Source organism: Diprion similis, chromosome 9 (assembly GCF_021155765.1).
Source record: "Diprion similis isolate iyDipSimi1 chromosome 9, iyDipSimi1.1, whole genome shotgun sequence".
NCBI lineage: Eukaryota > Metazoa > Arthropoda > Insecta > Hymenoptera > Diprionidae > Diprion > Diprion similis.
In genome coordinates this window covers 5,565,595-5,582,725 of record NC_060113.1, presented here as the reverse complement: position 1 = coordinate 5,582,725, position 17,131 = coordinate 5,565,595, and the positions used below count along the sequence as shown (strand labels likewise).

At 36.7% G+C, this 17,131-nt stretch overlaps 2 protein-coding genes across 8 annotated transcripts; one reads left to right on the top strand and one right to left on the bottom strand.

Moving 5' to 3' along the window:
• Window positions 1-789: 789 nt before the first annotated feature.
• Window positions 790-15,661, bottom strand: LOC124410435 (nuclear protein localization protein 4 homolog). Of its 5 annotated transcripts, XM_046888800.1 has the most exons (14): window positions 15,538-15,661; window positions 15,121-15,201; window positions 14,462-14,672; window positions 13,917-14,064; window positions 13,574-13,711; window positions 13,139-13,442; window positions 12,911-13,048; window positions 12,644-12,791; window positions 12,297-12,457; window positions 4,616-4,767; window positions 4,270-4,408; window positions 3,789-4,102; window positions 2,564-2,600; window positions 790-1,035 (listed from the first exon to the last, which is right to left on the bottom strand). In XM_046888800.1, the coding sequence occupies exons 1-13, from the start codon at window positions 15,556-15,558 to the stop codon at window positions 2,594-2,596; spliced, it is 1,962 nt and encodes a 653-aa protein (XP_046744756.1). In that variant the 5' UTR covers window positions 15,559-15,661; the 3' UTR covers window positions 790-1,035; window positions 2,564-2,593. The 5 variants fall into 5 exon arrangements, with proteins under 5 accessions (XP_046744756.1, XP_046744754.1, XP_046744755.1 ...); XM_046888798.1 differs by lacking the exon at window positions 2,564-2,600; XM_046888799.1 differs by lacking the exon at window positions 2,564-2,600 and having other exon boundaries at window positions 13,917-14,061.
• Window positions 5,368-10,627, top strand: LOC124410436. Of its 3 annotated transcripts, none has more exons than XM_046888805.1 (4): window positions 5,368-5,870; window positions 6,787-7,107; window positions 7,710-7,859; window positions 8,019-10,627. In XM_046888805.1, exons 2-4 carry the CDS (start codon window positions 6,787-6,789, stop codon window positions 9,330-9,332), a joined length of 1,785 nt encoding a protein of 594 aa, XP_046744761.1. In that variant the 5' UTR covers window positions 5,368-5,870; the 3' UTR covers window positions 9,333-10,627. The 3 variants fall into 3 exon arrangements, with proteins under 3 accessions (XP_046744761.1, XP_046744762.1, XP_046744759.1); XM_046888803.1 differs by having other exon boundaries at window positions 5,414-5,437; XM_046888806.1 differs by lacking the exon at window positions 6,787-7,107 and having other exon boundaries at window positions 5,369-5,870.
• Window positions 15,662-17,131: the final 1,470 nt, after the last annotated feature.

The following is a 17,131-nucleotide window of genomic DNA, read 5'->3' as shown; positions in this document are numbered from 1 at the left end:
TCACTCATGAAAAGCAGATTTTCCGTTTAAAGCTGCCTTCTGATTGGTGGTCTAGGTGGCTTTTTTTGCCACTTTAATGAGTGAAAAGTAAGTCAGAATCAAAGGGTTGATGATGTAATTTGACTTTTCACACTTTCCACCATCCAAGTATTCTTATTGGTTTGCAAAGTTTAGTCAGCCAATCAAAATGCTTGGATGTTGGGAAATGTGAAAAGTGAAATTATTTGTGAATTTTTATCTCAAATTCCTACTTGTGACCAATTAATTATATTTGTAAGATATAAATCAAACAGACTTACAGGCACGTTATTTTTTATCGCTTTAGAAAAAAGAAATCCTCAAAAGCGGAACGTTAACATAGTCCCCACAGTCAAGTGACGGTGGCTCATTTTGGTAGCTTCTCTGAATGTGGTTTCTTCGTGAAATGAAATTTTGAAGAAACATTCAATCATCGGCTGAAGAGCAGTGAAGTAATTTGCTGTACCAGTTAATATTAGGATAAATACGTAGTCTAGTGAAAAAAAACGTTCTATAGATGACATAAATGTACATATTTTTTGATCAGAAAGTTTCTCCAGTTTTCGTACAAAAAACTTTGACTAACAGCCTATAAAGTAGAAAGTATATTGATGAAGGACTTTGAAATTAAAACCAATGAATATCTTCCTTCTCTTTCATGTATAGTTTCTCACCACTTACTCGATAGTGAGAAGGGGAACCGAATCGATATTTGAGATACTGGTAAACGGTAGTGGAAAGGTTTTTTAAAAATCAGAAGATAGGGCCATCGAATCGTCTTGAGTAGCCAATTTATTGAACACTGCTATGCTGTTATCCCTTGAGTTATTTATCTGGTTTTGTATCACAGTTACCACTTGTTATTATCTTTTAAATCCTTAATTCATAATAATTTATATATTGAAAGTTATGTTAATTCTTATAATTAATCTTACACAGACATCACTGGGTATACTGAATCTTGCAATGCTATTTCGTTCACTCGATCTTACCTCCATCATCTTTTACATCAGCATTCTAAAATCAATATTACATGCTTGTTTACTTGATTAAATTCATATAGCAATGACGTGATGAATCAAGTTGATTAATGTCAATAATTAAATTTCATGAATTCTCTTTGACATCGGTACTTGAAAATCCATTCAAGTAGCTGTTAGTTGTCGATAGAAACAGTTGGATAAATGCAACTAAATTAGCAAATTTACCACAAATAACAAAGTAGTACGTAATACATGTATTTAGACTCCGTCGAGTCCAATTCCCAGTGCATGACAATGTTTCAAAGAATTATTTGCAATAAGAAGCACTATTTGTAGCTACCCAAGTACGTACATACAAGACAAACGCAAAACTTGAAAAATTATTACATTCTCAAATTGGAATGTGAAATTCAGAAGTACCGTATTATTACAAGTACTAGTCAACCTTCAAGGTAACAGAAATTACTCGCAAAATCTTGGTTCTTGAATTTTACGTGGGGATGACTTAAAATCAGATTAACATACTATATTTACTTTACCAACTGGGCAAAGTTTTTTTATCGATGTAAAATTGATGTTCTCACAATGAGGGTGTTCGTACTCTTGGAGATATCGAAAAATCCCTCTTCAAATTTGTCAAATATCAATTGTTTCGCGTCTTAATGTTTTTAGATGGCGTCGGTTTACTGTGTAAACAAATTAGAAACTATGGTCGCAGTTTAAGCTCACTGTCGAGCGGGGAGTGGAAAAAACCAACAATTGTAGAGCTGCAGATAAATATGGTACTGCAGAAGAAAAAACTTGGTACTATACAAAGTGGACTATACAAGCTGAACATAGATACAGAACCTTGACACCCACTGGAAAAATAAAGAAACCATTGATTTTGCTGTTACTGCAGTGGATTTGACCAGCCTTGGCAATCCATTGAACGTGATAGCATCGTAAAAGGATTTAGAAAAAGTTGCATCAGTAACACAACGCACAGGACTTATGATGATGATATTTTCTGGGAAGATGACGATGCTGTAAAAGGAAATGATGGTTCAAGTGAAGAGAGTAAAGAAGGCAATAACGCAGATAGAATTGACAGAGAATCCGATGTTTAAAATATAGCTACATGTATGTACCTGAGTTGATATCTGTCGGTATTAAACTTTATCCAAGCGTTACTTATAATTTTGTTTGAAAAATTCAATATTACAAATCAATAAAAATAGAAATGACAATTTGTCCGTAAAATACGACTAATATGCGGTTTCTAAAACAATGTCTGCAGTCCAACCTTAGAGTCGGTAGTCCACTTATATGCAAGGTCGACTAGTATTTGGAATAGTAAGGTATTTATAATCTACGTACCTAATAAGCTATGCACTCAACCGCTTGTACACATGTATGTACATACTATTAATAACTAAAATTAAATAGCATGCTTGGCGAAAAATTAAATTGAAAATTGAGTATTAATAACATTTAAATTTCATAAGCATTCAGTTTATTCATTCATAAATAAGGACGAAATAATCATTTAAAAAAAAAAAAGAAAAGAAAAGTGTAAATACCATTAGATTTATTCAGGAAATCAGCGTGCATCAAAACCTGTAGAAATAAAGAATAAGAAAATTAGTTGACACAAAGTTAATTAAAGTATATCATGCATAGCATAAATGCAAACTAGAGTGAATTACAAAAACACGTTGCATGTATGTACAATGAGAGCTGAGACTTGATAAATGAAAAATAGCAGTTGAACTTAGTCCACATTATTAGTCTCTTTATTATTATTATTATTATTATTATTATTTTCTTTCTTGTACCTAAGTTGGTTTGAATTCTTTTTTCCAACACATGCTTGGAAAGTTAGATTTTTGGAATCTTTGAAACGTGCGTAAAATGCCCACTGCAGTCTAATAATACTGGAATACTAGAACGTACACCTGCCATACTTTGCCTATCTTTCTTTCTGCCTTACTGCCTAGCGCATGCGCACATCCAAGTTAGTATAGTATCTATAAAAAGTTCGGTTGTCAATACACATTCACCAGTACAGAGTGATACAAATAACAAGTTCAGTACAAGACATCAGTATAAAATCGAAAATTAAAAATTGATACATGCGTGTCACGTCCAAGGATGCAATAACATATGGCATCAAGACAGTGATATCACGTATTATCTGTAAGTACATGAATTATTGTTTGTACAAAACATAATAACTTTTGAACTGAATTGTACAGAGAGAGTCGAACATACTAATAGCCATCGCTGGTAGCTAACTCCTGGTTCGAATCAGCGTTATCAGTGTGCGTTTCAGTACTAATAAAGTTCAGTGAAAGAACCCTATTTGTAAACAATGCAGTAAAACAATGTTGGCGCTAGCAATCAACTGAAATTCTCAATTTTACACACTAGGGAGGATTTTTTAGCGCATGCGCACTTTCCGATACTTAAATCTACGTACCGCCAGTGACGTCATTGGGCTGAATTCAAACTGAAGTTTGCGTATTGAGGATAGATTTCATGAAAGCGGGCCTATACCTCTGGACCATTTAATTGCCCTTGATCTACTTCTTTTGAACTACTATATTACATTCGTTTGCTTCTCAAATCGAACTTTCCTTCACAGATATTGGAAAAAATAGCGCGTGTGACACATGCGTATGGGCGATATCTGACTCATGTATTTACAGCATTTGCCTTGGCTCGTGCTGCGAACTTTACACTCGTCGAAAATTGTTCGCTTGACGCACCTGTAACACAATATACTATTTTTAAATACTCAACTACCTTGGTAAGCTGCACATGTCACATGTCGCAAGATCAGCGGGATTAATAAATGTGCAATGACGACATGTCCACAGAGGTTGCTCAGGAACTGGATTAACTGCTGCTCCGGTACCAGCACTGGTGCCTACTCCTACTGTGGACATAGATGCGCCAGGACTGTTGCTAAACGTTATTCCTTGCGACGCATGTGGAGTCGTCGCGGCTGTGGCTGATATCAGCTGCTCCACAGTTGCCCAGTGTTCCGAACGTGCCCATTCCAAAGCTTGTTCTCGATTCCCTGAACGTATCGACGTCAGCAGCGGTACCATGTAGTCCTGGGAGAATCAGGACAAATTAAATTAGATACTTGTTTTACATTACAATCCGAGGTATTAATGGAAAGAGATTGATTAGTGCGTCTTCACTAGATTGTTACTTGGAATTTATACTTATTTTTCCTTTTTTTCAACCGAAATATGCAATTCAGAACAGTTTATAATACCTTCATTGGCAGCATGTCCATTGTGGCAATAAAGAGAAGTAGATGAAAATCAGATACTGCTTCAAAGAATTGCTCTGGCGTAAACTGCTGCATGTACGTACAAAGAGAACCGAATTCCTGTAGCTGACCATCGACTAGCCTGGAATAAAGTACGTTTACGGATTACTAAGATTGAATCAAAATCAATTTGATACACAATAAAAATAAATGAATATTTATGGATTAATACAGAACGTTGTAAATAATTTTCAGAGATAGAATGTTAAAAAAAAAAAAAAAAAAAAAAATCCCAGTCAATGTTGATTTTCAGTCAAACACAATCATCTTTCACGTTTATTATTTTTACCTATTTTCAACTGGAAACGGTGTGTTACCCTCGTTCACGTGAAAAGTAAACTGTGGAGTAAGCGGTGTCGAAGCTGGAACATCGACCAGCAGGTACTCAACTGGCAGAGGTCTGGCTAGTCTAGATACTTCATTGCCGTAACTATCCTTCTCCTGGAACAACAACAAAAAAAAAAAAATTTTTTTTGGCAAATGAGAACGCGTTCGATCGTCAGCAATTGATGCAACAATCGCAAGAAGATTCAAAAATTCCCGCCAAAGTCATAGAAGTTGAAGTTCAAAAGACCACCGAGTGCGTGTGCAAACTCGTAAAACACGATACACAATAACTTACAGATGTTAAAAGAACGCTGCGCTAGAATAAAGGGAACAATGTATTTCAAGTAGTAAGAAATTCTCTTAATCCGTGATTACTTTGAATGCGTGAAACAATAATAAGTATGAAAAAAAAAAAAAAAGATGACGAGCGAATGCTGTGACGTAAAAACAGATTAGATGTTTTGATCAGTCGTCGGCACACAGCGCTGGGGATTGATTTTTTTGTTCCAATTTACGCCGCTTTAAGATACGCCGCGTCGTACGAACGAACGAAATTCGAGGCCTAATGTAATCTAGGAGGCTTTGAAAATGATCAGCGCGCGGCGATCGGTGGAAACAGGGAACAGCGGGAGTAGATTGTAGAGTAAGGAAAGGGGGGAGAGGAGAGGAGGAAAGAGGAGGATGAGGAGAGGACGGAGGAACGTAGAGCAACAGATCGTAGCGCGCGCTGTGGTGTGTGTCGGTCGGTCGGTTGGTCGGTCGGTCCCTCGCCGCCATGCTAGTGGTTAGTTTAGTGAATCAAACATCATGATGTGGCAAAACGTTTGCAGCACGAGCTAAGATTAAAATAATAAAACGCCGCGTACCGGCGAGCGGTCGTAATGCTGCATATAATATAACGTTCGATAACCGTAAAATATACCCGTGTACAGTACAAAACGGCAACGATTAAACCCCGCGCGACATTTAATCTCGATTGTAAATTTATATATATGTATATAATATATACATGTATGTATATATGTATGTATGCATACGGTATACATGCATGAAAAGAGCGTCCGAAAAAACTACTTCGTTACGTATAATATATACATTAAACGTATACGAGATTTTTAATAATTGTAATACAACAATAATTTCACGTAGTCACAATAAGCCACTGATATATATATATATACTATACGGGTTCTCCTCGCACACAACACATACACACGGTACGATAATAAATTTATATCCTAAAAATAATTATCAACATCCCAATGTTAACTTTTATCTATCTATTCTATTGTGGCTAAGCGATCGAAGTTCCAAGCATTTCTCGGTCTCCTAGTTATATGTCGTTGAAGAGGGGAGTTTCTTCCAGTTTCTCTTCCACAGTGTGTGATTGCATTTATACCCTACATTGTATATACATATATCTTATATTCTGCCAATCGGATTTCTCCCAATCACTGCTGATCAGCCCGTTAACAATTGATTGCTTCAGCTCGCTCTCTCTCCCCAAGCAAGCGTCCTCGAATTCTGATCGGCCTGCCACTAACCCTTAAATAAATTCTCGATCGTCTAATCCACGTTGCATTCATTCTCGTCAAAATCACAGTCTCGTCTTTACGAAGTATGGAACCTGAGTGCCTGTATTCAATACGTGTCTTGGCTCCTCCCACCACCCCACCCCCCCATGTTTTGGCGGGATTTCGTGCGCACGCGCGCTCCTCTGCAATATGTCATTTTTCGTCTTACAGAAAACTGATCGGCACTTGTTGGTTTTTCTTCTATTTATTTTTTTCTTTTTACCAACGATAATAAACTCAGTACGAATTTCGTCACACTCATTATTTTCTTGATATGTATGTACCTATAAGAGAGAGAGAGAGAGAGAGAGAGAGAGAGAGAGAGAGAGAGAGAGAGAGAGAGAGAAAAAAAACACTGACGATACGGATGTAATTCCGTTATCATAACTGACTGGCTCACTCTTAATTTTCTCACGCTAAATGTAATCGCACACACTTTTGTTTCACACTTTGGGTCATGTGACTGAAAAAGTAAGACAATCACTTTGCAGAAAGAAAACTGATGAATTTAAAAGAAAATAAACACACACGATTGGCTGTTATTTATTCAAATGTACAGATGCTGGATCCGAGCGTACTAACAGATCTAGAGGAGCTGACGCTGTGTAGTTATTGCAAGCAGAAATTTAACGACACGGAACAATGCCCAAAGTACCTGAGCTGCAAGCATCACTTCTGCTTGCGATGTATAGAAAACAATCTGGTTAAGGGACGACAACTCGTTTGTGCCCATTGTTGGAAGTCAACTGAACTTGGACATCAAGGACCCGATGCTCTACCCACACATTCCTCTCTACTCGCCCTTGCCAATAACTTTTCGCACCTCAAAATCAACTCTAACAACATCACAGCTAACAAACCCACCGATAAGGAAAGAAAGGTATCCATAAACAATGAGAAAAAGTCAATATCATTTAAACGTCGTATCGATTAAGTATGCTTATCGTGTTAATCTTTAATTCGTAAATAAATTTGTCAAGGAAGTTTCGCAGAGAGTTAAACAAAGAATATTTGAAAAATTCGAAAGTAGTTTCCTCGACGAATCATACTGTGTCACAAATTGAGAAACGAACAAGTTAATTTCCGAAACAACTCCCTTAACGAGGAAAAAGGCTTTGTAAAGAAATGCATCATTGAATTTTCTTTACTAAGTTGTGATTGCTCGTTGAGCAAGTGGTTGAGTAATGTCTTGGATTAAGGGTGAAGCCTTACTATGGAAGGATTTTTTTTATTAATCAGATCATGATGTAATATCATCGTTGTTGTTTTCACTCAAAAAATTTACCGTTGTCGAATCACTGCGAGCATGTGTACACCTTCCCATGTGGATTTTGACCGATTCAAGTCTAACCGACACCGGTGGCTTTCAATCGGTCAGACCCCACCTCAGAAGGCGTACATATCTTTAGACGAATAGGCTGTTAGAAAAACAGACAAGGCTGGAGTCTGTATTACAGAGCTGGATTTTTTCAATATTTTCAGAGTGAAAACTGCCACACACATGGTATGCCATTAGCATTATGGTGTGCAACTTGCTGTTTGGCGCTCTGTCGAGCCTGCGCCACACCGCAGGAACATCCTGGTCACCAAATTAAATCACACACAGATGCCAAAGATCAACTTATAACTGACGTAAGTACTAGAAATGACTCGATGAAGAAAATGAAATTTTTTATAAAACTCCCGAAAAACAAGATTTTGTACCCTTGCAAAGTTGACTGAAGAGACATGTTTAGCCCCTGATTTTAGGATGAGACAAAACTAGAAAATAAAGTAAAATTAAATAAACAGGTTCAACATGAATTGGTAGCGATTCGAAAACTATCAACGGAGATTCAGAGACTGGTTATGCAGCAGAGAGAGTTCTTAATAAAAGTGTTAGAGGCTTGCGTGACGCTGAAGACACGAGTAGAGACAGACTTGCAAAATGGGTGGAGCTACTATCCGGAAATAACGGAGGCGCGAGAAACGCTGGGGGAGGCGAAAGCGAGTCTGCAGATGATTGAAAATCCCGGTGACATTTATAACTTGCACACCCAACTAATATTAAAGAAACAAAGGTTGCAAGCCAAGTATCAAGAGGCGACGGTGCAATGTCAACTTGACGATCTAATCGGCAATTCAGGTGTAGTATTTGACTTTACCCTGTTGAAACAAGCCTTGGCTAGCATAAACATGGGTGAACCTGTCGTACCGCAACCTCCGGGTGGAAGCGGTAGACTACACGGTCACCTAGCAGCTTCCCAAAACCCAATATTGTTCCTGGCAAATTACTGTATGTCTCAACTGTACTCAAGGCACATGGCCAACAAGCAGCACGTGCAAAATGGGTCCATTGAATATCATCCTAACATGATACCAGCACAACCTCCTCCTCCGTTGCACGTACATCAAGGCCCTCCACCTCCGCCGCAACTACTAGTACCTACTGGATCGCCATCCGTGAAACAACCACCACCGGCACCGCCGAATGCGATACTCCATCCCCAACAACAGCCCACGTTTATTACCGAGGTTGGCGCCAACAGCGGCGCTCTGGTCGCAGTTCATTCACCAACTCAACCACCGCCGGGCACCATACCAACGACATTGAGAGGCCCTCCTAATCCATATCCCCTTTACTATTTTAATATTGATGTCAACGGAGCTCCACAAGGTAGAATTGTGATAGAAGTTAGGCCGGATGCAGCGCCAAAGATGGCAAAGAATTTCAGCGTACTCGCAACAGGGGAGATAGGGGTCGGATACAAGGGCTGTACGATATTTCAATGCTGGGAAGGAGAGTCGGTAATAACCGGAGATTTTGAATTAAACAATGGACGCGGAGGTAGAAGTATATTCGAAGATGGATTTTTCATGCCCGACGATACAAAGTTTCCAGCAGTAAGAGGCGCCGTAGGTATGAGAAGAACGCAAAAACGTCACGACAACTTGGGGATGGTTGGTTCCCAATTTCGCATAATATTGCAGGAAATGAGGGGGTTCACTGGAATATTTGGCCATGTGGTAGAAGGCTTGGATTTAGTGGAAAAAATTTCGACCTACGGTGATCAGACTGGTAAACCAACGAAAACCATTCTGATTACTAAATCTGGTAAACTGTAATGATTGTGTTGATGCGCCGATATCAAAGTCTATATTTTCGTGATAGAGAGAGAAATTAGGGAAACGGCTAGAAAATTATATAGGTACGATCGTAAACGTTGCATCGCTATAAATGATGTTTTGTCGTATGCGCCTCTGGTGCTCTGTACATTAAGTCACAACTTAATTACTATATATAACAATAGAATCTAAAGAAGTTGAATCTATTTTTTGAACGTACTCGCATTCAAATAAAAATCCATATTTTGCTATTGATTGGGATTTAACAAGGTTCTATGATCTACGAAGGATCGATACATATGTACCTCAAAAATTGATCGTAATATCAATACGAGTAGCTAGCTATACGAATATGGGATTTTTTTTTTTTTTAAAAGAGGTTTGTCATTTATTTTGGCTATATCGAAATATTTTATCTAGATTTGAATCTGTCAGCGAACGTCAGTAGACGACAGAAGTATGGAACTCCTTGCGTCTTGCAATTAAGAGTTAGTCTATAAATGGAATCTATGTTATAAGCGGACAATGATATATTTTTAGATGAGGACTAATTTTTGGCCGAGATCCGACAAGTTCATTATTCGAACGTACATGAATTGTACAGTTTGTGTGAAAATAATCCCAAACGGTTAGAAAAGGGACCTACGTATCTTGATTAAGTGACTGCTGTATATCGCGGTGAGAATGAACATGATACACACACACGTATTGTGTACACATGATATACTCTTTTCAGATAGGGTTTATTTCCATTATTAGTTTTTAAGTCTCAAATGTAGTGTATCCCGCCTCTCGTTCCGTGTTACAAGTAGTGAAGCGTCATTGTAATCGAAATTGTATTGAAAAAATTAGATCTCAATATACAATATACAAGAAGGCCTAACTATAATATAGTATATAGAAAAATATTAAACGTCTCTCGTAATATCTGGTCGAAAACGAATGAACATAAGCGAATATATTAAACGAATCATTCCTTGATACTGTATATCAAAGTACTACGAATATGTAATATGTTACTATAGTCGTGTAAAACCCGTCGTTATGTATTATATTATTATTATTATTATTATTATTATTATAAATATTATAGTATCTGCTCGTCCTCGTTGTCGTCGCAAAATGCCTTTTTCGGAAACCTCAATTGATGTTGAACTTGAAAGTTTTAACTCTTGTTAATTAGCTAATAACGACTATAAACACGTATACCGCATTACGATAAATTAGAAATACCGTTACGATTATCGATTAATAGGTGGCCACTCCGAGTTCCGTTCTCTTTTCAATTTTGTGTTGGAAAAAAAAAAAAAAAATATATATCATCTAGGCTCGACGTGCCTAACAACTAAATTGAGCGAAGTCGGTGGCCAACCTGTATATAGATAAAGAATGAATATATATAAATATATATATATATATATATATATATATATATATATATATATATATATATATATATACATACACAACCACATATTTTCTGAATGTGACAAAGCAGTAGCTTGTAGCTTATATTACAGATATCAGATACCGTCGATTTATCCTTGCCTTTGTCTTTGATGGAAACGATCATACTTTGTAAATTATCATATATTTTCCCCCATATACATATATGAATCTATAAAAGTTAATTAAATTGTGTTTTTTTTTTTTTTTTTTTTTTTTACATATTCTCTGCCAACTATACATTTTATAGGAAATAGTAAGTTTACTACTTCGTCTGATTGCGGTAACATGAATCAAAGAACCAAATTACTAAAAATAATAATAGTTGTATATGTACAAGGTAAACGATTGTTACCTGAAACATGCTGTAAATTTAATCGATCATTTTTCAGTTATAAACTGTTGCCATTCTTAATAATGCAAGTACTTCGCTTGGTCCGAATTTTAGTTATATTTTCAAATTTAGGTTTATTACTATATTTAGTCAAAGAACCGAATAGCTCGTTGTGACAAAAATATATTTATAATCTACTATGGAAAATAATGAATGTGAACAGAGATAGTTAAGAGCCTCTTATGGAAGAAATAGAACTTGCCACATAGGGATTATAATAGCAGATCATAATTGTATAGGAAATTGAAATGTGAATGTTTGATCTTTAGGAAAGAGGGTGAAAATAGTATACCATTTATTTCAAGAATTTCCCTCTTTCCAGAATTTCGAAATTGATAAATTTTCAATTTCCCTACTATTCCAAATCATACGATTGTCTGAATGTGTTGGATGTTACAAGACGGTGTGTGGTTAATTAAGTTTGCAACGAATGATTAGAGATTTATGGCTCGCAGTAGTTGAGTAGTTCAAAACAGTAGTTGAAATTGAATATATAGCCACTGTTATCAGCAGCAGAAATATCAATAAATATATGTATACAAAAAAAATACGTGTATAAATGCGAGTATAAAAAAACGTTAAATGTAAAAAGTATTTGAATAGCACCGTTTGAAATTAAGTTACGTGGTAAAAAAATTCTAAATATCTCAAAGCCATGTTATTAAAATTGTTGAAGATCGTATAACCGAAAAATTATGAGCATTTCAATGCTGCTGTATTTAACGATTCACTTTTTAACGTGAGAAAAAAAGGTGATTATAACAATCAATGTTTGACAACCTCATCGTTGTAAAACATGTGAACCATCCAATATATGTGCGCGGAAAAAAATGTTCGAAAATAAAATAAGTACGTGACGGAAACTTAATTACCGCATTTAATTTCTCACTCCATATTATATATTATTTTAGCATTTAAACGAATACTCGAAAGAAGCTGAAATTGAATTTACCCACCCAAAAATTATTTCTCCATATTCCCAAACGTATAAATCATTCGAACCATATACACTTCCAATGTTGAATACTGATTAACAAACTACACGGATCTACTGTTTGGAAGCCTCGCGATATTTCATAAAATTCAACAAGATGAACTAAAACAAAAAGGAAGTTGTCACTTACCTTATAGTAAACATCAGGAACATATTGCTTATCCGTGGACTCAATAACGTAGCCAAGCTCCTGCGCATCCTTGGTTGGGACTAGACACCCATCACGTACCAATGCCATACACTGATTAGAGACTTCATATCCTTCCATGTGCACTTGATTCTTATCGTCACCTGGAGATCAAAAGAAAAGGTAAAGAATATTCTGCAAACACCTTTTGATTGCAATGTAAAGCGAAGGGCTCTGATTACTAGAAGGTGCATCGCAGTGAGTTTATACCATACTGTACAGAATAATACAACAAATATGACAAACACTGTGATTAATAGATTGTTAATTGTACAGAAATTATGCATTACCTGTGACACAAACTGTGACGAACTTTGATCCGAAATTACCACTCGGTGAAAAACGGCATGGATTTGGATGCTGGTTTTGAAAGTATCCCGCCATAATACACTCTTGTGCTGATAAAAAGTGACTGTCTATATTTCTGACGTGTTTCACCTGAAAAAATACACGTTCATATACAATTAATTATTTTTGAATATTGTATGATCCACAGATCTCGTTGTTGCGTTTGTTTCAAAATGAAAATTAAAGCTTGGACGTCGGCCAATACGTACCGTGCCTTTTTTAACATCTTCAGCAATTAAATCTGTGAATATCCACCCCACTCTTTGCAAACCAAGAAGTCGGGCAAGTTCATCGACTAATTCTTGTCTTGGATCTGGTAAGAGAGATACAGTATCTCTTGTGCTGTCCTGAAAGGAATTTTATGCCATTTGTAGATAAAATAAATATAGATTTTGTGATTTGAGGAGTTTTAATATTTTACAAATGTTACAACTTACTTGTGGGGGTTCGTATATTGCAGCAACTACAGCCCTAATGCCTAGGGGTACGTCCGAGTGTATTTCATATCTTCCATAGAGATAACCGACACGTTGATGTCCGGTACTACGCCAGTAGTTCAAAAAGCGCTCTACTAGACTAGCATTCTCAAACATAACGTTATCAACGTGACGATACTGTTGCCGATTCAACGTAATGGCATTAGGCTGACATTTACTGCAAATCCCACGAGGCCATGGTGGATGATCTTTGCAGCCTGTCTTTATGCGACAACTTATGTCCTCCAGTTGAAGAAATTTTCCCCTGTGAATGATGACGAGTTTGAAATTAAACGATAATACTCTTTCATTTCGAAAAATTCATCTACTTCTATCAATTATAATATTTTTTTACTATGGCTTCCAAATATTTTTAGTGTCTACGTAACGACATACCTATCAACACCAGCTGTGAGCTTTCTGAGGTACGAGTGGAATGATAAATGCTTGATGTTTTGCTCCTTGAGATATGCTTCGTCGAATGGTTCTAACGGTGAGCAGTGTACACAGCACCCGTTTGCACCATGGCGGCATCTGTAAATATTAGGATTATGAATAGCAATAGATATTAATCGAGTACTGCCTTTAATTTAGAAAAATTCTTCATTTCTTTTCACTTATAATCGATTTAATCTCTCAAAATTCACCTTTGAGTGCTCGAGGGAACATTAGTAGAAAAGAAATCAAACGGATTGACAATGTGAACGCATAGTGGATGATAATTATATACCACACTCACAATTTCTCATCACGCTTCTGCTGTATCTTGCCATCAAGCTTCCACAGTTGTTGATCTACCTCATCTTCCGTAACATTGGCAAGAGGTCGAGATGAATTGATGGCCATAGATCCCTGCGACAATCTGCTCGTACTCGGCATTGGTTCTGCTAAGGTCAGTTAACTGTATTAGGTTTTAATTTTATGAGGCTGCAGTCAGTAACGTTAACATAACAAATCGTTGGAACAAAAATTATTATTTCACAACTTCGGAATAACTAGAGGAGTTGAATCCACAAGATCAGGGCTTGTTAATAATTTATAACGGTTCATTAAATTTCAGGTAATTCTGAACTTGTAGAAGATGATTTTTTTTTCCAATGACGCATCATTACAATAACGTTACGAACTTCGATCAGATTCAATACTTGAAAAATTCATTCCTGACTTTTTACTCGAAATACTTTTACATTGCGCGATGATTGATATTAACTATATATAAGACATCAAAGTATTGCTACTTGCGAGTATTATAACATATACTTTTAACATCTCAGTGAAGATTACCGGCAGGAATATTTATGGAGGCACTACTAGTCGACGGTCCATCCTGTGGCCATAATACCGTGCCATTAAGGGGCACAAGGTAGACCATATCGCCGTGAGACAATCCTGTCCCAAGGACTGTCTTGCTTCGAGAAGATACGAGTTCATCCTTGTGATTTTTCAGTTTATATAAGCCAAAACTAAAGCTGTCCAAGTTAAACGCGTCGTGTACCTAAAACATGAGTCGCCGACAACATCGTTAATCCAGGTACCTCCAAGGAAACTCTGATTCACTTTATAGTTTTTCAAACGACTACATTATGAACAATTCTTTCCAAGTCTATTGATATCATTGAATCATATATTGCTTCGTTATTAGTATAAACAGTATTTGAAACATATTGCAAGGAGAACAATGACTAGAGAAAATTATGTTATCTTTACCGACAGTAGATGGCTCTCAGCTCAAACATGATAAACTGTGCGCACAAACTTCAGCCAGTGGCTTAACTTACTTTAATTCACAAAGGCCAGCACTTACAGCGACCATTTAGAAGGAATTTTCACGTAAATAAAAATTATGAGAATTGGAATTCGCTCTTGCAAATAACAAGTAGAGGTACAATATATCTCAATATTGACAATTTCTTTTGCAAAATAAATTGCCAAACAAGTCAAACCTTTTCAAAGAGATCACGAACTGTATCAGTCGGTCTCACTTCTATCCGTTTGGTGCCCTCGGGTGATTGAACTCTGAGAGTCTGAAAATTAAATAATAAAATGAGGAATCGCACGAAAGGAATTTGCATCGCAGTGAAATAAATTAACAGTATTTTTCCCTGGTAGGGTATAAAATCGAGAAAAATACTTTCTCTAATATTTCAATAACGTATTATACATATATAACATGCATAGACATGTAGATATTATTTTCTTCCCTATCGTACGTAACGACAAAGGCGCAAAACGCGGCGTGGGTCGGGGAGAATGAAAGCGCGTTACAGCGAATAAATATCTACGGTTATCGATACAGTTGGATGAGTTAATTTGTCAGATATTTGAGGGAGAGGTGACGGTGCGGATTTAAGTAGACTTACAATTAGCGTTGATTTTGACATTTCGCCGGTATTCCAGAAGCATCAGCTGTTCGAGAGAGAGTTTCGAGCCCGCTGCCACAAGGCTTGCCTGTCTTAACAAAGCCCGATCAAAATCCCTAGTCAGCTGTGGAAAAACTGCCGAGTCAACCTTATGTGCCCATAACCTCTCTACGCTCAAGTATTACTACACGGTAAGTTTTCTGTTTTATAATTATCACTCGCGATCGCGCGTAACCAATTACGTTACCCCCTTTATTTTATCGCCGTTCATCAGAGTCCACGATAATCGGTTAATATTACTTCGCCTGACCCTGCGCGACAGCTTTTTAAACGTTAAATTGAGAGATATTTCAACCCGAGTCGAGGACTCGACTCTATTCTCGTCGTCAAGGAGCCACTGACACTCGCGTATCAGCCGCGTGCGGGCTCAATAAAAAGAGGAGGGCCCCGCTTCTTCTAGATGATCCGAATTTTCCTCGGCAACTCTCGCCGTCTCATCCCATTTATTATAGAAAATCATCACCAGCTGATATATTTTTCATTCTACGAATGTGCAATGGTGCATTATAGCCGATAGAGAGATGAAAAATCTCAAAGTTATTATTTAGGAATGGAATAGGACACGTCGATCGGTACAGTCCGGTCGGAAAACCCTCGGAAACAAAAATTCGTGATATTGTATAATATATCATCATGTTGAAGTTAGTTACATTATCGTAACGATTCGTGTTAGGGAAAAACTATTATTCCGTGACCATGGAATTTTTTAAAATCATTAAACCATGTTTTGAAATCTTTGCTTTATGAAATTCATTTTTAAATTTTCATGCAGTGAAGTTTTTCCCGATGTTCCCTTACGTTACGATAACGTTACCAACTTCAACATCGTGATAAATCAGATTCCTAATGTTCGAACTGAAGTTATACGATAAATTTGAATTTCATTGGAACGATTATACCCTCTCGACTTCGCACAAGAATGATAAAAACTTTCTATCCCAAATCTATGTAAACTTCTGTCCAATTTCCATTATTATTACCAATTAACCAAAGAAATAATCTAACAAACTGCATTACAAGCAGAAAATGATAAATTTATGTTTTGTTCATGAATATAATGAATTCTATCAGACGTTCATATCAAACATTCGCCAACAAAAATTGTACGAAAGTGCAGCTGATAAACGGATGTTTTGACTCAAATTCGCGGATTTCGTAATTTTTTCCCTTCTACGTCAAAGAAATATTTGGTTCTCGTCGAATTTAACTACATCAGTTTCAGTCGCGCCTTCTTAGCGGATGTTTAATTTCGTTTTCTCTCTTCGGACAGTTTTTAAATTAGACTGTACACTCGGTCCGATACATTATTAAACAGGTTGCAGATCTATCCACGTATCATAGGCGGAAGCATAGACAGCACATTGACACACACATGTATGCACATTTGTGTCTAATGTTGTATGTTTATTGCATACGTATTTATAATTGCATGTGTTATAAAAATAAACACATATAATAAGAATAACAATCGATTTGTTTGGCAGTTAATTAATAATTCATCTGGGTATCAGGATGTCTCCGGCATTAACGAGTT